The sequence below is a fragment of the Xiphophorus couchianus genome, chromosome 1 (assembly GCF_001444195.1).
Source record: "Xiphophorus couchianus chromosome 1, X_couchianus-1.0, whole genome shotgun sequence".
Lineage (NCBI taxonomy): Eukaryota > Metazoa > Chordata > Actinopteri > Cyprinodontiformes > Poeciliidae > Xiphophorus > Xiphophorus couchianus.
In genome coordinates this window covers 21,806,681-21,829,203 of record NC_040228.1, presented here as the reverse complement: position 1 = coordinate 21,829,203, position 22,523 = coordinate 21,806,681, and the positions used below count along the sequence as shown (strand labels likewise).

Below are 22,523 nucleotides of genomic sequence, written 5' to 3'. Positions count from 1 at the left end.
TTTCCCATCACATAAACCCAGCTCTGAAAACATTTAAATTAACATTTTAATGAGTCATTTCCACACTGTAAAAAAAAACTGTAAAAAAACGGTAAAATGTACAGTAGAAATTTGAAGGAATTTTCCGTTTTTACATTTTACAGGTATTTTTCCCGTATTTTCAATTTGGCGCATTGCATCATGGGAACAAGAACCTGCACGAAGCGCAAAATCTTGTTCTGTAGCCATTCAAAGCTCTCTCTCCGACACTGAATGTGTATCCTGGACCCAGGTTGGACTTAGAAGTTGGAGTAATCGGTTTTTGGCACCTCTGGGGTAATGTAAAGTAAATCAATAAACATTTTTTAAATTAAAAAAACAAAACATAGTATTAGTATAGATAATATTTCAGACTGGCGAACCGCTATCTTCTTGTAAATACGGTATAATTTTGCATTCGTTTTACTAAAAATGTTTTTACTCATATTTTTAAAATACCGTTTTTGGTTCTGAAATGTAAAAGTAAGACGAGGTTATTTATAACGGTGACCGCTTTTCTCTTTTTTTTCCCACACTCCAAGTACGGCGCCCATTTTTGCATTTATCTCTTGAGGAACTTGCTAGCTTGATTTTTTCGACCATCTTAATAAGAATGTGTCTCACATAGCCCCCCAAATTATTGATATATATGACAGTCGTCGTCTGCTGTGAGTTTTCTTGATTTAGCCTTTGGTGTTATGCGTTTTTTTCTTTTCAATATCCAAACTGTTGATAAATGGCGCGTGAAAGTTAGCAGTTCATGGCGTCATACTGCTTGTGCTTATTCTTAAATGTCAGGCTGTAGTTATTTTAATTGTTAAGCACAATTTGATAACCTGGGTGTGAGACGCAGGTGGGTTTTTTTTTTTTCTTACTTTGACAGGATAGTTTTTACGTCCAGACTCCAGCTTTGTTCTCTTCCGGTTCGTTTTTTGTTTGAACATTATCTTTTTCAGCCAGTGATAAATTTGTTTTGAAGTCAGTCAGGATATGGACAATTAATTTACATATTTCTGAAAGAAAAAAAGGGAATGAGCATTAGGAGGCCCAAAAACTGATATACATAATTCATTTTCATTTTCCAGAGTCTGATGTTCGAAGAATGATGGCTGAAACCTATAGCATCCAGCGAGCAGCAATCAACAGAGGAAACTCCATCAGCAAGTTATTAGAAGACTGGCCTTTTCTCTTTGAAGCAATCCACCTGTTTGATCACACAACCACCCTTCTTGGCTTCCCAGTACAAACCAGACTGGCAGAGGAATTGTCAAAGAAAGAAAAGACAATAAAGGACTTCCTTGGGTCCAGAGGGGTGGATATTCCAGGAAGTGATGCTGTCCAGGTGATTAGTGGAATCGCAAAATTCTTCAAGGAGAAACCAGCCCAACTATTTTGTCAAAATGAGGTAAATTTACACTGTAAGCATTTCTTTTTGTCCAAAAATATTGACAATTATTTTTTGTAAACATTAGCTGTTTAGTTCCGTCCATTATTAGAAGATTTACATGCTTTGGTATTTACATTTCTCTATTTTGTGTATATTTTCTTTTCTCTCCTTAGCTGCTGCATCCAGAAAGTCCTGATCTTGACCTGCCAAGCACCCCATGCATCTTTATAATGGGTGTGTAATTATTATTATTTTGCTTTCCTCAGTCTGTTAAACTTTTGATTTAAAATTCTATATGTACTATGTTTTCTAGAATAACCTTCAAATAATGTTAAAGTTTGCTAATATACATTTTGATGCAATATCATACACATTGTTGGAACTGAATACCAGTGGTCCCCAAAGTCGGTCCTGGAGGCCCAACATCCTGCATGTTTTATTCTCTCCCTGGTGGTAGTAACAACCTTTCAGCAAGTCAATGTTCCTCTTAGGCCTCTAATGAGCCATCATTTGATCCACGTGCGTTAAACCAGGGAGAACTAAAACATGCAGGATGCCGGCCCTTGAGGACCGACTTTGGACACCCATGGATTATACAGTATTTTGAATAAATGTAAGGACAGAGAAAAATATGTTGACAGGTACGTGAAAAAAAAAGTCATATGAAAATTAATATAATAAAACATTTTCTATATAATTACTGCAATAAATGAACTTTTGTACAAAAGTAGTGCTGTTTAAACTTATTTTTCTCTATTATTCTCCTCTCTATTGTTCTCCTTCATATCCCTTAACATTTTTTACTTTTTCACATTTTTAGTCAAATTGAAATGACAGGTTTATTACCTTTTATTAACATTTTATTTGATAGAACATTAAGTAGAGTGGGACTGTAAAATAACAGGAAATTGATGGTTTTCAACATGTTTTTTACGAACCATGTTGAAAAGTATGGTGTAAATTTGAAATTAGTCCCCTCTTAACTTTAATATACTTTCCAAACTGAACAACAACCCTCAAAAGTCACAATTGGTAAACTTTTAACAATTATGTCAACAAATATTTTTGAAGTTATGCACTCTACAAATTTGTCTGTATTGGGAATTTAAATATAAAATGACTGAAAACTGTAAAGGGACTTGAATATTGGAAATATAATTGAAATATTTCTGTTTTTTGTGGGCATGAAGGTTCTTCTCTAGTCTGGATTTAATTGTTGATGTATTCTGTTAATTTTTCTTATAAACTAAAGCTATGAAGAGTCAAAATTGTATATTTAACTAACACATAAACACATATAATCTGAGTAGTTTCAGCCTCCACCTTTTAGATTTATACAACACCTATTAATTATTTTTTAATTGACTTTGTTTTGAATTTCTTTGATTTGTACTTGGAGTTTTGTCTGTACCAACTATAATGTGTGCCTGAGTGTTTTAGATTGGATAAACTAAACAGCTCAAAGTGGTCAGAAGAAAGTCAGCAATGAAAGAAAATCATAAAGAATCCTGTCTGTAATTTGCTTTAAAAAAATGAAGGAACCAACAAAGAAGGTGTTTTGATTAAATGAGACAAAATAGTAACTTTTAGACTTACAGGCTGAAAGCCTAAAAGCTATTTGTAGTGGAAAACTAGTTCTCCACAATGAATTCAGGATATTTCCAGTAGCTGGAGTTTTGCTGTCCAAACAATCTTAAATACACAACCAGAGATACAAGAATATGGTTTTGATCAAATCATAGTAAAGCTTGAATGCCCCAGTCAAAGTTCAAACCTAATCACTATTTGCTTTTTTCTTTTTTGAACAAATAAATAGTGAGAAAAAAAAAATCACTTTCCAGATGTACAAAGCTGACGTACAGAAAAGGTTTACTGCTGTAGGTGAGTTAAAACAAATAGATATTCATGCTTATCATTTGAAATTTTCGTTCATAAAAATAATTGTAATTAAAAAAATGAAAACCATGTTTCCTTTTCCCTACACTGCACAATTAATGCACATGTTTGCGTTGATCTACCCGATAAAAATTTTTTGCAAAGTGACATAATCTGAACAATTTCCAGGGTAAGAATTCTTTACAATGCACTGTAGACATGCAAACTCCAAATGGTGCAGAGATGTAAACTACTAGTGGGACACAGGTATTTATATCTTTTATTTGAAGACTGTCTTTTACTTTCTTACTATGGCCTTGTTTTTATCCGTGACTCTAAACATTACCTCTTTTGTCACATTTCAGCTTCTTACCTGTTATGCACGAGCTTTATTTCCTGGATCCAACAAACAAGGGGTTTAAAAACTCTCATCACCCAGTCTGTTATTCAGCAGCATTCTTATCAAAGCATTGGCTTGATATTTCGTCTTTAAAAATCATTTTGGCCACTCTTCATTAATGCTCATTAGATCCTTCCAGATGTTTTCATCCCATCTATGCCCTCCCCTTTCATCAGTCTGCACCTGCTCTACAGCACACCTCACTCACACACTTCCCTTTTCTGCTCCCCCTTAAATGACCAGGAGGGTTCTGAGCATTTTTATGTCTTCAAGCTAGGTGGATCACCATAAATAAACCAGACTGGGAAAGCAGCTGCTGTCCAATTTTCCTATTTGGGACAATCAATGATAATAACACTGAAGGGCTACAATACTTCTGAGAGATTAAACGCTCTCTCCCTTTCTCTCCCTACTCTCACACACACAAGCTCCTGTCCTGCTAATTGTTGGCTATTAGTCTGCAAGTCTGGGATTACATGTCTTATTAAATACAGAATTCCAAATGAGCTTCGTTAAACAAGAAAGTACTCCCAGTTTAATGAAGCTAATTTATATGGAAATTACACATAATACTGACGATTCAGCGGGACATTTATCCTCATTGGACGGAGGGGGGTAAACAAAGAATGTCTCACTCGGTCCCTGCTTTTAAACTTTTTTTCCCCTGCATTTTGGGACCACCTCGAGAATATTCCAGCACTGTATGTTTGGGTTTAGGATGCAGCCATCAGCGAGCGCCTGTGCAGTGATGGAGAGCATGTTAGTGAACTCCTGTCCTTGCGCTAACCCTGCAGAGCTTCGGCCTGCCTCTCTGGTTCCCTCTGATCCATCAAGCTGTCTGATCGGCTGGAGAAAAGCCATTAGTCTGAAACAACACAATGCATGGGCTGGGAGCTGCAGGTGTCTCTTGTCTGTGCTGTGATTCTTCTTCAGCCTTCATGGATGTCAGATTTCCAATGCTCCAGTTGTCAAAAAGCAGGAAGGTGTAGATTTTCTGCCTGAAAAACAGGATTATATCCAGATTAAGATATTTTTCAGACCATTGTTGTTGCTTCTTTGGCCCTTCTGTCTGTGTGAGGGTGATGTGCAAAATATTTTTTCATAGAACAACGTTTCTGTCTTTCTGCCACTGAGTACTGATTTATTAATGCAGGTTTGTTTGCAGCTATGCCCTAAGACTGCCTGTGTCCCTCAGGCAAGCAGCTCCGCGTTGCCCCCTGGTGGTATTTAGGTAAAACAAACAGACGGCTGTCCACTTTTCCTTCTCAATTACTGACCTTTTAAACCCATCCCACATACTAGGCAAAGGTCGACACATCCTGGAATACAGCTGCATCAAAAAAAATATTTCAGCAAATCTACTGAAAATGTGAAACTTGTAAATACAACCATATGTGTATATTGGTAACATAATAACACCTGTTTTTTAAAGTGTTTAAGGTGTAGTGTAGTGTCTAGCGTCTAGTACACATGAAATAAAAGAAACTAACTTACAAATACCTTTTCAAAACATATTTAAGCTTGGTTTACATGAATAATTTCTTAATATTGATTAAAAATGACTAGTTATTTCACCTATAACATAGGAAACATGTCTTGTAAGTGAAGTAATCAAACTAGTACTTCTTAAAATATTAGGGAATTAGTTACTTAAAACAATCTTCTATGGCTTACTGAAAAGTTGTGTATAAGTTAGTTTTGCCTTATTTCAAGTGTTCCAAGATATTTGCACTAGAAACTAGAACAAAAAAACTTGGTAAAATGTTATGTTTTTGCAGTGTTGAAGATAAATAGCTGTTATTTATGGCTTAGTTAATAAAAACCAAATATTTAGCTACTCTGAAAAAATAAACATTGCCTAAAATGAATAAATGAGAAATTTCATTATGTAAATTAAGCCCCACAAAGTTATGAGGATGATTGCTAACTTGACAGTTGTCCAACAAAGAGGTCACAGAAGGTCATTGCCAAAGCAGCAGATGTTCCCAGAGGGATGAATCAAAATGTATTAAAGGGACAATTGAGTGGAAGAAAAAAGTACACAAGCGACAAGGGATAACCGCAGTCTGGCGAGGACTGTGAAACAAAGTCGTTTTGATACTTTGGGAAAGAATCAGTAATGAAATGACATATTCACAAGTTATTCAGGATTCAGTGGGACGTTCTGTAGTCAGTAATAATTTAGGGTGGTGTGTCATTATGTTGGACTTGGTCCAATGCACCTCATACTTCCATCTGTTCACAACTTTATAAAACTGCTGATTTCATTTTCCAGCAGGACTTGGCGCCTACCAGTGTTTCCAAAGGTACCAACGCCTTTTGATTGATTTCCAAGCAAACTCACCAGACCTAAATACCACAGATAATCTATGGAGTATTTATTTCTTAAAAGGAGAGACACCAGACTCAACAATGAAGATGAGCTGAAGTCCATATGCTACAGCACGCATACATGCTTTTTGGTAGGGCGAAACTTTTGCGTGAACATTTTTTGTTTTGTTCTTATGCTTAGATTCACATTTTAAAATGTACATAAAAATTAGCAGGAATGAACACTTTAAACATATCAAACTGTGTAACTCAAAAAGCAAAAATATATGTACTTTTCAAATGTTTTCTAGTTTATCAAAGTGAACCTGTAAATAACAGAGGGTTTCACAGCAAATGCACCAAGAGTGTCTCCTGCATAAAATATATTTTCCTCAATGGTCCTTTTTAAAAACTGGATTGTTCACAGCCATCATAATTTTCTGTGCACTTTGTGTGTTCTTCCATCAAGTTTCCATGGAGACCGATGAAGAGATCAGACAAAATTATGCTAAAAACATATGTTCAAGTTTTGGATAGTGAACAAAAGCTTTATTCAAACATGACAGAAAAAAAGTGACAGAAAAAAAAACTAATAAGCAACAATTTGCATAAATATATATTTATATCTATCTATATATATTTTCAGAGAAGGTCAGAAGTGACATATTTCAAAAGGAAAATATACAAAAACATTATAAAGAAGCTGCAAATAAAAAAAAAACTGGTACAATTAGGTACAGTTCAGAAAGTACAATACAATAAATGTGCCTCTTTAATGTTTAGTGTTTTTTAAATATATATATATATATATATATTAGGAGTGTTGAGGACTGAGAGGCTCCACATACATTTATTTCCTTGCTGCTTTCTGTTTCAGTTTTCAGCAATCATGAAAATGCAGTCCAGTTTGTATTTCACCAATAGCAGTGTTGTGGTGCGTAATGCACACAATGCAAAAAGAAGCAAAAACAATCAACAAGAATTATTCTCCTTAGATTAAACTTAATGTTTTGTGTCAGAGTGAGGGGGGGACATTATACATTTTCACAGGGAAAAAATCCACATACTAAAACTCCTGCTCCAAAAAAACAAAACACCTCATTGTAACTATAAAAAATGTGTAGTTGTGAAAGCTGCAATGTACATCTGCAGCTTAGTGTTATACAACAGAGTACAACTTGCTCTAATAAGGCCATGATTTTACATAAACCAATAGGTTATATAAAGTTTACACTCATACCACAATGTTTATACACTTAACAATTCAGCAAGCGTCATTCTATTTAAAAATAATATTCCAAACAACTCATAACATGGATGCAAAACAAATATTCACACGTGTATACTAAACAGTCAATTTGAACAGTTTTCCTCCCCTTATAAAAATAGCTTAAAAATCTGACACATAATTAAATACAGTGTACAGTTCTCTGTATTTTAAATATTTTGCTTCTAAAATAGTTTAATAAGAGGCTGGTATATTACTCCACTGCTCTTCCTTTTCTCCCTTGACAATGCCACACAAATGTTACACAAATTGCTCTAAAAGGCAACAACAACAAAAAAATCCCCAAGTTGCTAAAGCTTGGATCCTCGTGTTCTTCCTTGTACGCCGTTTTCGGGAATCAAAGTAAACCAAGGTTTTAAAAAGTCACAGTTTCAAAACCACACAAGTTTCCATCATACTCTTCCTAAGATTTTAAGACCTTTCATTAAGATGCCAGATGAATGTCTGGAGTTACTGGAGTTTTCAGTGGCTGTTTATAGCACAACATATTGTTGTGCTCCAGTTTTACTTTCCCTTAGGTAGCCATTTGTAGTTTTTCAGCCTTGTTGGGGAAACTACAGATGGTTTGCTACTGGAGCAAAGACCTTGACAAATTTACCATCTTGTTATACTCCATATGCTACGAGTGTTTATCCCATATTTTCACATAGGTTAGTGTAAAATTAAAATAAATATGATAGATAACATAAACATACCTAATAATTAGGGATGTCCTGATTGCTGATAATTTTGACAAAAATTGTTTCAACCCTTTGCTTCCAGAATAACTATAATGTAATTTGATATTTTTGTTAAAAAAAATAAAGGCATGCATATGGGAGGATGCGACATTTAGAGGACATGCTGCTTAAAGCAGTTGAAAATAAAAAAAATAAAAGTTCATTTGTTTAAAAAGAAATAGCTGTAGTTGTATACTCCTCAAGGAGAAATATTTAAACTGTAAATAATTTAAATTTTCTTAAAGATACATGTATTTAGTAAAATGTGTTAACTGAAATGTAAAATATAACTGACAAATTTACCAAGTTGTGATCAAAATCAAGTTTACTAGTCAGAAGATTGACAAACTAATTCAAACCTGCTGAAAAAATTATGGTAATCTCAATAAGAAACTTAGAAACTAAAGAAATTTAGTCCCTGCTTCAGGCTTTATCAAATTAATACATACGGAGCCCTCTAGGGGACATGGGGAATTTTTTTTCTTTTGCGTTACCTCGCAATACTTTTGCGTTACCTCGCAATACTTTTGCGTTACCTCGCAAAACTTTTGCGTTCCCTCGCAATACTTTTGCGTTACCTCGCAAAACTTTTGCGTTACCTCGCAATACTTTTGCGTTCCCTCGCAATACTGTACTGGTCAGTTATGCAGCATAATTGAACACTGCCAGCCTTTCTTACGGTGGGCGCCGTACTTTCTGCTTTAATATAAGGTTATGTGAGGTTTTTCCATGAATGTTAGTATCTTTTTGTGAAATATCTGAAGTTTTATATCTTTCTTTAGGATAGAAAGGCACCACAAACCTACGATATAAACAGAAACCTTCCGTAAGTAGGAAAGAAATAAAAATACATTATAATTTGGACTATTTCTGAGTTATTATCGCGGGTAATAAATCATCTGACAGTTTTGATTGTGTCTCTGTTGTGTTCGTAACCTGAATGGTTTAAAGAGCTGCTTTCAGTGCCGCTCCATCTCAGCCTTAACAGACATAAACATGCAGGAAAAAATAAATCGATTTTCAATCAGTGTTTTGCACCAAACAGTTAATAATAATAAACAAGTTTTCACTGAGGCTCTGTAAGAGCCATATGAATGAAATAAGTAATTATTGATATGACAGGAGCAGCGACTTTGACACTTGTGTGGTGGGTGTGTCGATGTGGGCGTGACGTCACCAGGTATGAATGGGAAGGATACTGGCTTTGTGTGTATTAGGAAGCAGTGAGCGGGGCGGTCAGTCCTTGCAAAGTTTGGAACCTGATCATCAAAATGGAATAAATCGATAATTGTGACAGAACAAAGAAAAGGTTTGGAGTTGATTGATAAACGGACAGATGAGATTCCCAGAGTTAACCCAGTGCGGCCCTTTACCATCATTAGTTTGTCGTGTTTTTAATAATAAAAACTTGTTAACAGTAAAAACTGTTTGGTGCAAAACACTGATTGAAAATCGATTTATTTTTTCCTGCATGTTTATGTCTGTTAAGGCTGAGATGGAGCGGCACTGAAAGCAGCTCTTTAAACCATTCAGGTTACGAACACAACAGAGACACAATCAAAACTGTCAGATGATTTATTACCCGCGATAATAACTCAGAAATAGTCCAAATTATAATGTATTTTTATTTCTTTCCTACTTACGGAAGGTTTCTGTTTATATCGTAGGTTTGTGGTGCCTTTCTATCCTAAAGAAAGATATAAAACTTCAGATATTTCACAAAAAGATACTAACATTCATGGAAAAACCTCACATAACCTTATATTAAAGCAGAAAGTACGGCGCCCACCGTAAGAAAGGCTGGCAGTGTTCAATTATGCTGCATAACTGACCAGTACAGTATTGCGAGGGAACGCAAAAGTATTGCGAGGTAACGCAAAAGTTTTGCGAGGTAACGCAAAAGTATTGCGAGGGAACGCAAAAGTTTTGCGAGGTAACGCAAAAGTATTGCGAGGTAACGCAAATGTTTTGCGAGGGAACGCAAAAGTTTTGCGAGGTAACGCAAAAGTATTGCGAGGGAACGCAAAAGAAAAAAAATTCCCCATGTCCCCTAGAGGGCTCCGTAAATACACATGTTTGCAAACCCAGTATGGATGCTTTAGTTTCTGCTGTTCTTCCAATTCTCCCATTTCTGATTAGCAACAATTATTTTTGTCACAACCAGTGACTGTAGGTCAGTGATAACACAACTGACCAAGAAAGCTATGCGACTAACAAAGCATCACGTTGAATAAGCAATTTTATCGTTTTTGACTCAACATAATGGTTGTTACTGACGTGTTTTTTTTTTCCTCTGGCGTAGTTAGCTAAATGCTAAGCTACTAGCATCTTTAGGCTTCGTTTCGAAATGACTTGCCCCAACATTTTGTTGGGTTTCCTGGGAATTGTTAAAAGAAAAACTTAGAAAAAAGTTCTAAGTTTTTTCAATATTTATTCAGAAATATTGTTTTTGGAGTTGTAAAACGTAATGCCATTGTTCCCCATTGTGAGCAGAACACCATTTGGGCGAAAAAGGCTTCGAAGCTAAACAGAAATTATCAACAAATAACTTCATGCAAACTAGCAAAGTTTCTCAAGTTTTGTTCAACTAAAGAGGCTTAATTTTTTTTTAAATGGCATGGAAATCAAACAGTGCAATTGCAGACAGTAGCTCGACACTAGATATGAAGATGTTGTATGAAGGACTCAAAAAGTTGATTATTAAAAAAAATAATAAAACCCAATCATAGAAACACCCATACAAACGTACCTTTCATCGGGACTGGGACATCCCCAATTATAGATGTAATATATATGATTATTATTTTACAATTAGTAGGAGTAATTGTTGCTTTTGTTTTTAAAATAAAAGCATATAGAGCATGTTTAATATGTGTGTTAACATTTTGAAACCATGGAACATTTATGGCTATTATAAGCAATCGATCTCAGTCTCTAAACTGTTAGCAGCCATTTAGTTCAGACTTTCCTGGGAAGGGACATCTTGTGCACAGAAACTTCATCCATGATCATAAAGACTGCATGGGCATTGCCAGGATCATTGAAAAGGCAAAGCAGGGAGACAAGAGCATGCCCCAAGTGGCAGGGCAGACACATTAAACACAGAAGCATTTAGTATCGCACCAACCAAAAAAACAAAACAAGAATCCACAATTCAGTGATTTTACACACAGAAGCATTTTGGGAGCCTTAGGCAGGTCATACCAGAACAGAACAAAAGTATAATACCGGTGGTGAAAAGAAAAAATAATAAAAAATATCCAACAAAAGGCAGGAGTCATTGAACAGATTGTCACTTTTCCATGCTCCGCACACAGGCATGTTTTTTTTCCTTTAAACAAGACAAGCAATAAACCATCATTCCCAGTTATAATTTACGAGCTAAACAACACTGTACACGCACGAGAACACCCCCACACGCATACAAAACACAGTCCCTCACAAACACACCTCCCATTGAACCATGGGACGCAAGTTATGGTGTGAGCGGTAAATAGCTTGTCCCCTGATACCAAAGGGTTGCAAAAAACGCAAACAGAAGGAGTGATATAAACCCTCAGCATTTGTAAGGACACTTGAAGAAAGATTGTTTCGTTTGGATTGATTAAATGCAGTTGCTATGTACCACTGTGTTTGCTGGTTATAACTTTTAAAAGCATATAAAATAATAACTCTGTTGTTTATGACAAAAATAAATAACTGAAACATCTTGCAGCAGTTGTTAAAAAAGGTCACTTAATGTTTGTGTGTTTGTAGTAGTATGTAAAAGATGCAAACTCAACAGCACAAGGAACTAGCCGTAAAAACCTTTAGCCTGAAACCATCATGCATTGCCATAGAAAAGACCAAAATGCATCCCCAGCAAACATAATTTCCATCATGCCAATATAAAGATTTAACTGTATACAAACAATACAGCATCACAAGTTAGATTACGGATTACTCTTGATGGGTCTCCCATCCCGGATGAACCCCCAATCCAGGTTTGAATACCAGAGTAGTGACTGAAATATTTAAGTGCCTCAATCCTGAAACTTGTCGGACTTCAATGGCAGAGGCTGTCAGATAATGGCAGTAAATGTTCTGAGAGTTCAGCACAGGCTTTGTTGTTCACAAATATTTGCCTCTCTTATTTCATTTTGCATCTTTTCCTGGAAAACAGCAGAATGTTTAACAACAAGGCCAACAGTTAAAATGACACCCTGTGCTGATAATCTGTGCACTGAACACTTTATGTTCCCCTGAAGTAAAGTATTGGCTTTGTAAGGAATTATGAAGGGATTCCATGTGAAATTACTGAAGAAGTACTCCGTTTTAAAAAATTTTCCAAGGAGTGATCGCTGTTTTACACAAAAAGGACACTTCAAATAGCTAAATCCATCATGTTAAAGCGCCAAAACCAGCAGTGCCCAGGCAACATCCCCATTCAGCAAACCCGAATGAACAACGAACACTTGAAGCTCACAGTAACACTGACATTTTCAGAAAGGGGGTTTTTCAACCCCAGAGGGGGATTCGTATAAAGGTTTCTTAGTGCGCAAAAATGTTTCATTTTCCCCAAAAGAACAGCAGATGCATTTTTAGATTTTGTAAGAAGCAATGTTTCTTCTGACCAAACTTTTCTAAGAACTCTTGGAGAACCTATAGTTATAGGAATCCCCCATACAGCAAAGTAATAAGAAATACAACTTTTTTTTTTTGCTTGCATTTGCACTGCCAGAAAAAAAAGTGATTGCATAGCAGTTGCCAGACGATCATTGTGGCAATGTTAGTTATGCTTGCAACATTCACCAAATTAAAGCCACAATAAAATGACCCTCACAATCAGAGCCGAGTCTCTGTGTGTATGTTGCGTTAAATAACTTAGGCAGAGTTGGGAGAAAGAAAAAAAAACATCAGTTTTCTGAAATTGCTGGTCATTTCATCCCTTCTCCATTTTGGCCAAACCAGACTTTTTTGGGTGTGATTGAGAAGTTCCTGTTAGAGGATTTATGAGAAGATTCAATTGTTTTAGTGAGTAGAGAATTTTTCCTGGATCTTCCATGACAAACATGGCTCCGGTTTTGTAAAGTTGCCTGAAACTTAAATTGTACGATGTCACTTAGTGATTGTTTTACATCTTCAACATGACTGAGACTTTGAATTGACCCATCATACCAGGTCAACCTGACCAAGCTGAGCCAAGTTGACCTGGTGTTCACTATTCAGATTATTTTTGAAGATCCACCATTTGTGAGCTCCACCAGACATTTTCGCCTGAATCCCACTCCACCCTTTTTGGACCGCTAACAAAGGTAAGAACTAATGTTACTGGCCCATGTCAAAGAGAGAGAGATTTCCAGAAAGAGCTGGAAATCTTCTCGTTTTGAGTTAGTGAAAAATCAAACTATAAGAACCTGAAAAAATAAATCTGTTAAATAAGTAGTTTCCTAAACTAAATAAAAACATCGCTCTTTTAAATTCAAGGTAGAACCAAGTCACATCACACTGATAAAAACATTGAGTGGTTGATAAATATTAGCCTGAATGATTAATTACAAAGTAACACAATTTTATATGGTGTTAATTTGTCCTCAAAATATTGGTATCGTTAAACTCTGCTATGAATGAGCATTTAGACATGTTAAATATTTTATGTTTATTAAATTAGCAATACAAGATTAAATTTAAAATTTTATCTCCTCCTTTACAACCCATAAAAAGAATGTGCGATTCAGGGCTGATGTCTGTTTACACAATATAAGAGCATTAAAAACCATGTCAGGACAGAATTGATGTTGTACCACTTCCTAAAGGGAATGTCGTGTTTCCTGGACGTATATTACAATCTACCTGATAACTGAGGTGGATGGAGAAGAAATGGGAGTGAGAATTGATGAAGCAATGAAGTGGCCTGGAGCGTCTTTAAAAAACCCTGGAAGTTTAAGGTTTCTAAACTTCTATCTAAATTAAATACTTAAAATGTTGAGTCTATTTTTACCACTTGCTTCTCTACCTGATACACCATCATGAGTGTAATCTAGGATTTTTTTTCTGCAATTCCTGCATATTTTATTTAGAAGTCCTCTCAGTCAGGTAAGACTGGACTTAACTTCTGTTTCGCTTCATTTTGGTGAATGTTTTCAAATCTGTTGTGTACAGTTTGGGTGCGTTTCTAAAACCTAGACAATGACCAAGTGAACTGACTCTACCAACCTATATGCAACTGGGCCACCTATGTCCCCGATTGCAGACGGAGGGCTAATATTGTAAAGCAGGATCTTAAAAACACTCGTTAAAAGCAGCTCTGCAAAGAGGCCATGGTTCCTGCAGCGCAAATATAAACAAAGAGAGGAATCCGCCTTAAACTGTTATGAGAACTTTTAAAAAGGTTCCTTGCAGCCTGAAACAACCTGTAATGTCACATTATCAGAAATTATTTTCTCATCTCTCCAAGCTTGTCCAATTTTATGAAGCTTTGGCTTTTCTTGCTCGTGGTGACATTTTATCCTCAGACTTGACAACTCCATTGGCAGCTCCTCCTAGCAAGATGAGTTGAGTGAAGAATTAGTAATTATAGCAGGTGAGCTGAGCTGCAGCAAGCAGGAAACACTGCATCTGTGCAGACTTACCCTTGGTAGTTTCTCTTTTATGAGGCTTGCTCTTTGGGCTCACTGTCTTCTTCTTTGATGCTTGGATTTGGCTGTGCTCTCTCCACTTTTTTAACTGGAAATTAATGAACTTCCACATCATCCAGGCCTGCGTCAGACAGATGGCTGCTAGGCAGGTCATCCTGAGAGGATACAGTTTACTTTATTTTACTCCCATCTGGATGTTTGCTGAGTATACACTGAAGCACTGAGAGCTTTTTCTTGGGCATACCTGACGGTGAGCACATTAAAGTTGCCTTCTGCCAAGGAAAAACCGTGGTTTTCCGTACGGGGCAGACCAAAACCAAATGTCAGCACTGACAGCGTGAGGGTGAGGAGGCGGGCAATGACAAAAAGCAGCGCCCACAAGGTGAAGCTAGACCAAAAGTAAACGGTACTGTCAAATACCATTACCCCATATTTTTTTTAAAAATGAATGAGATTAAAACAAATACCCTTTTTGCTTGTTCTCATCACTGAAGTAGAAAAGGCGTGAAGCGTGGAACAAAAGTTCGACCAGGTAGTGAGGGACCAGCAGCACCAGGCCCAGTCGGTGGAGGCTGACAAACAAACAGGAAGAATCAGCTGAAGACGGAAAACTCAACTTCCAGGTTCCGACACATTTTTTAGACTCAAGTTTCACACTTTTCTGTACTTGAATTTTTCTGATACATTTTTAAGGTACCGATACAAAAGTTAAATAAGACCCTTTTATTGAAGTCCTGCTTTGAATACAGAATCTGTAAAAACCTGAGAATGAAGGGGTAAACAGATGGATAATGGTCAAATTAAATATAGACTAGATGGACAGATGCGTTGGAAGGGATGCGTGGATGGACTAAAGCAGATGTATTCAACTCCAGGCCTCAAAGGCTGGAGTTGGAAGAGTCTCTGGTTCATCGATACATGGATGGAAAAAGAGAGATGAAGAGATCAAGATATGGATAATTTGATAATGAATGGAAAGATGATTGGCACATGGAGTGTCAAAGGGGTAGATGGATGTTTTGATGGATAAACAGAAAGGAAAAGTTGGTTATTAAACAAATTCAATTTTAGTCCTTATTCCAACATTTTGTGATGCTTCTAATGATAACAATGGAAAAATGTAAGGTTTGTTGCTTTTTAAGTACTTAAGTACTGCTAAATAAATAAACTTGCCTTGCTTAGGAAGATGGATAAATGGATGGACACGTGAATGAATGAATGAACAGGAGGGCAAATTGGTAAAAGGGTGAATGGTTGAATGGTCAAACTGCTGGATGAACAAATCAATAGATTGTTCAAAGGAAGGTTGATTGAACTGACGGACGAATGGATACCCTGTCAACTAAAGTGAAGCATTAAAATGTACCACCTTCCATAAGCAGTAACTACAGAACACGCCTGTGGGCTCGGCAGCATCCCTGCATCTGAGATCAATAATGCTGAAGGAAAGAAAATGAACACATAGAAGAGACTCCAAAGACTGAAACAGAGAGGTCTGAGGTCAAAAAGATTTTAGAAAGCTTCTGGTGTTGAAATCTACAGGCCAGGAAAAGGTGGCTGACCTGACTTTAAAAATGAAGAACATAATATGAGTGCATGTACAGAGAAGAGGATACTGCAGTAACGCAGCAACTATTACAACTTCATAAGTAATTAATTACAGAGAGCAGATTAGTGTCAGTCAGCAGTTTTCCGGATGTTAAGCTTTAATGACTAAAATCGTTCAAACTATCTCTTTAGAAGCTGCTTAGAGATCATAGAATTGATTTAATGAAGATATTATTCTTCTTGTAAAAGTCTCAAAGCAAATAATTACCCCTCTGACTCACTTTAAGATGTAGGCACCAGAGATGTGGACAACATAAAGGCAAATGTAATAAAGCTGGCGGGGGATGTCCTCCTATGGAAATTAAACAGACAAGGAGAGTTACTGTCAGTATAAGCAGAATTTCACATAAGCATAAATGTAGGTAAACACAGCTAAGCTGGAAACAAAAGCACATTTGAGTTTGTGGGTTTTTTTGTCAAAAGATTGTTTTACTGTAATTAACCAAGTGGCAAAATTACATTTATTTTTAAGGCTTTATGGGATATCCACATCTAAACAGTATGACTGGGTGATTAAAATATTTAAAAATAAAACCAAGACATTTATTTGGTCCCAACTTACTTTGATATATTATATGTTTAAAAGAGATTTTTAAAAAAGCAAAAAGATCAATCTAAACAAACTTGATAAAAGTAAACTTAAAAATAATCTTTTTATTATTATATAATGATGAAATGCTGTTATTAAAAATAAATAAAATAAAAAATAAGCACAGGCCAACCTCACCTTTCGTACTTTTTGAAAGTACAGCTCAGGAAGTGCATGAAGCCAATAGGCAATTTGGCAAATGTAGAAGAATTTAACCTGAAAACTAAAGAGAAAATAGGTTGAGCAAAAAAACAAGAGACTAAGACACGTTAGTTTTATTTTATACATGGAGAAGAATTTTGTTACTACTAACTAAAATTCAGAGAAATGCAGAGACAAGCTCAGTGATGAATAAGCAAATTTTGAATACCAAAAAAAAAGACACAGAACACTTTGTTTAAAAAAGGAAAAACTCTGGAAGAAAGCTATTTCAAACTGTGCTTCATCAGAGTTACTTTTAAATAAACTTTTAACATCATTCCACAGTGTGACCTTATACCACACAGCTCTCAAAGGCATCTTTACTTACACCATGTTAGTGTGTGGGTACCCCTCCCATAAGAAAGTGGGATTTGTTGCAAACTCCTCCTGTCAAAGGACAAAGTAAAACCCCCATAAAGACGAAGCCTCGTACGACATGCAATAATGTTTTTGTGACTCCTGAGCCTTGTACCGCTGTTAGGATGCTGCAGCCCCAGATAAAGGAGAACAGGTAGAACGCTGCTAGCTGGCCAGACTCATTAAACTTGCTGTGTTTGGTCTTCGACAGGTGCAACCTCCTATTAATTTTCTGAAATGGAGAATAAACACGCAATACGAACATAATTACACAGAGTGCAGATCATTATACGGCTGTGGGCAGCAGCTATGAGTGAACAGTGCATGGGAAGTTCAAGAGAAATTCACTTGGAATCAATAAACTAACAGCTTCCAGTAGTGGCCTGGTTAAAATGAAAATTTCCATAATCTAAATCAACTCAAACTTACCAAATACATTTTTTTTTTTACACAGACATTAATAAATAAAAATTTGCTCCTGGCGGACTTTGTGAGCAACATGTACACTCTTTCTTCAAAACAAAAAATAAACAAAAATGATTATAATAGGAAGGTTTTGGGCTTCATTTGTTTCAAGTTGAGTAGACTCACTTGAATTTGCATTAGTCCACAAAGCCAAAAGCATGGTTCCTTAATAAGAAAATAAGATAAGCCTGAAGCTTCTCTGCTGTAGGTAATAAAATGTCTGCTAAGTACTTTACAAAACCCAGTTTAAAAAAACCCCAATAAAATCTACAGTGTTGTTAGTTCTTTTACTTTCTTAATTTTAATAATGCATGATCTTTAAAATGTAATAGTCTGTAGTTTCTTTTACCTCTTTTTGAAACAACTGCATTTGTTATAGTAGAAGCACAAATTAATAAATAAACAAAATAAGCAAAAGCTGCCTGAGGACATTTTTTTTCTGATAAAAAAAACAACATGTTTTTCAGAACAAGAGCATTACAACCAAAATTAATAACAATAGTGTGACATTAAAAAACAATCTTAAAACATTCCATTGCAAACAAAGTACATTGCATATTTCTGTGTGGAAATGAGGCATATGCATGATTGCAAGCAAATAAAATAGGAAAAATCCAATCACAAAGCTCATGAATCGGCCCTTTGAAGTGAAGTGTTTTGAGAAGGGTTCTTTCAAACAGGAGCTGGATTACTGAAGTGTGAACAGGTTCATCTGATGGCCGTTTTAATAAATACACAGAAAACAGTCTTATGAAGAGAGAAGGTACGCTTTAAAGCATGTTCAATTTTTTTTGTATTATAATATTTGAATAAAAACAGCCTGTCATGCTTTGATCATTTTGGATAAAGGGAAAAGAAGAAAAAAAATGTTTTTAGGCGAATAAAGCTTCCATCAGTCCTTATGAGTTACTTGAAAATATAAATATATGTGACATTTTTCCTCAGGCATACATTTTTGATAAACAACTCATGAGAAAAGTGGTGTCTCACTGTACTCACATCGAGAATATATTCTTGAATCAAGGCGTGAAGGATGACTGCTATGAGCAGGTAGAAAAACACTGTAGCCACATCTTTAGGGCCGTACTGGTAAAGGTTTACAGGCTCGCTTTTCTCATCTGCAGAGAGAAGGAGATTAGATTATTTAAAAAATAACCTAAAGATATAAGAATTAAAGTGGAATTAAGAAACAGGAATGAGCAGAAATGCAGCAAACAAGCTTACCGAGAACTTGAGTTACATTGTACTGGACTGTGATGAACATGATGGCAAACTTTGCCGTGACCTGGAGTGACAAGAAATAATCGGAATTAATTTTATCGCTTCAGTTTTCATCGCTGATGTTTTTTAAGATCACTTTGTGCTCTACTTAGCATCCTTGGATACAAACCAAATTGGGGTTTTTTTAAAGACTGCCATGTATCATTAAATGTATCCATATTTTTTTCCCTATGAATGCAAATTGGCACCATGACAGATTTAGATCATTATAATTAGACAAGATTCTGTGTAGCTGCTTTAATACAATCCTCCACTGATGTTCCTTGAACACAAAGTGCTCTATTTGCTTTGAAAGACATCAGTAACATCAGTTCTCACTAAACATAAATATTCAACAGTTTTCTGAGCTTTTAGCTTGTTAAATGTGAGTTTTAGTTATTGATGTCACTTTTAAGAAAAAAAAAAAGCTTTCCTTCCAATCCCATATATGCAAACTGGAATTTTTGATAATAAAAGTAATAGCAAAACTAAAATAGCAGACAATGAAATAAAAACACTTTTCTTATATTTCCACAATCTTAGCTCCTTAAATTTCAGCTTTGGTGATCAAAAAACAAACACAGAAAGGCTTATGTTCACCCCATCTATATGTGCAACATGGATATTTTTTATTAACCCAGCCTGGAAGGAAGCCTGATTCTGATCATTTTAGGGGTTTTGTGTGTTTAAAGTTACTCAAAATCCATCACAATTATTTTCTTCTCTGTCCCATTTCCACCCATCCCAATTAGTAGATTAACTGCACATTATATATATATATATATATATATATATATATATATATAGTGGGAAATAATAAAACATAACATTTGAAAGATTGGAAACCAGAGGTGGGGACTCGAGTCACATGACTTGGACTCGAGTCAGACTCGAGTCGTTAAAATCACGACTTGAGACTTGACTTGGAAAAAATGCTCAAAGACTCGGACTTGACTTTGACTTTCATGCCATTGACTTGGGACTTGACTCGACTTGAAGCTGTTTACTTGAAAAGACTTGATATTTTTTACTCAAAGTCTTAAAATTTAAAACACATTATTTATAAAGTGGCGTCATTAATTAATGTCACTCATTCCGTATCAATATGCGCAGACCGTCACTATGGTTTTCCTCTCTCCTTATGTATGTATGTGTACGTAGCTGCAGCACAACCAATCAAATTAACAGGATTTGGACGTTTAAAAAAACGCGGCAAAGCTGCAGAGCTCAGGGAACGAAATACGAAATAACCGCTCGAATATGCTTCCGTGAGTAATTTCTTTTGGCTACGTAGGTTATGAACTTTCGACTAAAAAACGAACTGCAACTTGTAAAACATGCAAGAAGAGAATATCGGATGGAGATGCCACGACGTCCAACTTTGTCCGGCATTTGAAGCTTCACAAAGATCGGTAGGTGGCACGTTTCTTTTGCTGTAAGATAGTTGACTTTAGCTAACTTCGTGTTAGCATGTGTACTCCGGGTTAAATTGGTGATTATTTACCATAAATCCGGTCCTTCAAATGCCTCCACAAATAATGTGCACCGTGTTAGCTCAGGAAGCCGGTGGATAGTGAGCGGGGCTCCGGAACAGAAAGCAGATTCTGGACCTGAACACAGGGAACAGAGTCTCTCTGTCCCATCATGATGATGAGCCGGGTCTAGTATCATCTAAGGATGGTTGGTGTATTTGAAGACATCTATGTTGGGAAATTATATTGACAATATATTGTTTTGACAGGTCAGAGAAAAGAGGAAAAAACTGCTGTTATGGTTCTTTGTATTGTGCTGTGGAAATGTCAGCATTTTCCTCTTTTTTTTATTGAATATCAAGTTTAACAGAACTGGGCAATAAAGTGGTCCAATTTAAAAATGTTTTTTATACTTTGTGTTCAGCTACACATGTTCTATCATTTGAGATAAATACATATTTTAAAACGAACAAATGGTCTATTATTTGAATTTTATGTATAATTGCAAATTATAAAAAATAAAAACGACTCGAAATGACTTGAAATTAAAGGTTCCTGACTTGAGACTTGACTCGACTTTTGCCTGTCTTTACTTGAGACTTGACTCGGACTTGAGGACAAAGACTTGAGACTTACTTGAGACTTGCAACACAGTGACTTGGTCACACCTCTGTTGGAAACCAATTAGAAAATGGAGTTTGAATGGGAATAGGTGGTAAGATCCAATAAATCCACTGTACCATATAGTCAAGATTACCCTCAACCGAGTGAAACTGTCAAAGCATACCTGCCTGCTCATTTAGCAGCATGTGTGTGATTTAAGCAGCTCTGAAAGAGCCTGAATTCACAAATGATCATAATTGGGACCTATAGAGATATCCAGGAGCTGCCTGGAGGGGTAAATAAGTGAGGAGGTACATCACTCCTGCCACAGTTACATCTTGTGGGTTGTGTGCGTCGCACTTTAAATTAAGTATGTAAAAATGACACTTATAATGAGAATAGTTTAATTTAAAAATTGATCGTAGAAGTCTGAATGATGCATCTGGGGTGGGGACAGGTTAGTGAGAGAAAAGCTATTTGGTTTTATTCAACCGTGGCGGAGTACTTGTCAGCTTTAGTTGCAGCCTCCAGACAGACATTCAGTCTGATCAACTTGCTGACCAAAGCATTGGTTAGCTACAGTGGAAGGCGGTGAATCAGCAGAGAGATCCAGCGGGCCTCCTGCACATCTTCTTTGGCAATCAGAGACACATGAGAAGGGAAGAAGACACGCTAGCGCCCTGCTGTCATGTGAGCTAACGTCAGCTAGCAGCGGCTAACAGCTCCGCTCACACACCGAGTACCTCAAACATTAGGCCGAGGAGGATGATCATGGCCAAACAGGAAACCATGTCGGCGTGATTCTGGATCACAAACTCGTGGCTCAGCACCGGTGGGCTCTTGTTTTTCTTGCGGAACCCCATGGCTCATCGACACGACTCTGCCTCCCTCTGGTTCCGCTGCTGCTGCTGCTGCTGTGGCCGCTGGCCTGTTCGTCTCAGCCGAAGGATGCTGTCCCTGTGGGGTGAAGATCCCTCCGCTACAATCCGCAAACACAGACGATCGCTCGCTGCTGGGCTGTTTAAAAACAGTCATGAAGGAGCATCGCAGCAAAGCACATCACCCACTTTCTTCCTCCTGCCTGTTAAAGTCAGATGAGGGGCCCTCCCACTTCAGAGCCCCATTCATGAACCGCCCAGCGTAGTTGACGTAGAAGGAGAACCCTACGCCGTGATGTCATCACGTACTTCACGTACGCGTTCTGCGTTCTAATGTTTTTGAAAGTGAAGAGATAACGGTCAGATTAGTACGAAGTAATCATCTTCTATAGTCTTGACATCATACTCTATGTAAAAATAACAGGGACTACCCCTCTAAAGAGAATAGTTGTCAATTTAATTCATAAATACTTTGT

The 22,523-nt window shown here is 36.6% G+C and overlaps 1 protein-coding gene and 1 long non-coding RNA gene across 2 annotated transcripts; one reads left to right on the top strand and one right to left on the bottom strand.

Annotated features, from left to right (window-relative positions):
• Positions 1-66: 66 nt before the first annotated feature.
• Positions 67-1,641, top strand: LOC114154961 (uncharacterized). The gene is made up of 3 exons (XR_003597657.1): positions 67-315; positions 1,104-1,423; positions 1,579-1,641. It is a non-coding gene; the product is annotated as an uncharacterized LOC114154961 (long non-coding RNA).
• An 8,650-nt stretch (positions 1,642-10,291) lies between these two features.
• On the bottom strand, positions 10,292-22,321 carry LOC114143659 (translocating chain-associated membrane protein 1-like 1). Its single transcript, XM_028015908.1, has 11 exons — positions 21,913-22,321; positions 19,059-19,119; positions 18,834-18,952; positions 17,485-17,601; positions 17,341-17,399; positions 16,950-17,034; positions 16,444-16,514; positions 15,082-15,186; positions 14,859-15,002; positions 14,609-14,769; positions 10,292-14,518 (listed from the first exon to the last, which is right to left on the bottom strand). Exons 1-11 carry the CDS (start codon positions 22,030-22,032, stop codon positions 14,445-14,447), a joined length of 1,116 nt encoding a protein of 371 aa, XP_027871709.1. The 5' UTR covers positions 22,033-22,321; the 3' UTR covers positions 10,292-14,444.
• Between the last annotated feature and the right edge of the window lie 202 nt (positions 22,322-22,523).

Excerpts from the sequence above, each read along its gene's own strand:
- LOC114143659 (XM_028015908.1), bottom strand. The coding sequence starts at position 22,032 with ATGGGGTTCCGCAAGAAAAACAAGAGCCCACCGGTGCTGAGCCACGAG. Across the intron at positions 18,953-19,058 it reads CAATGTAACTCAAGTTCTCG|ATGAGAAAAGCGAGCCTGTA; the intron begins GTAAGCTTGTTT and ends TTCTCTCTGCAG. Across the intron at positions 15,187-16,443 it reads TCTGGTGCCTACATCTTAAA|CCTCCACCGACTGGGCCTGG; the intron begins GTGAGTCAGAGG and ends TTTGTTTGTCAG.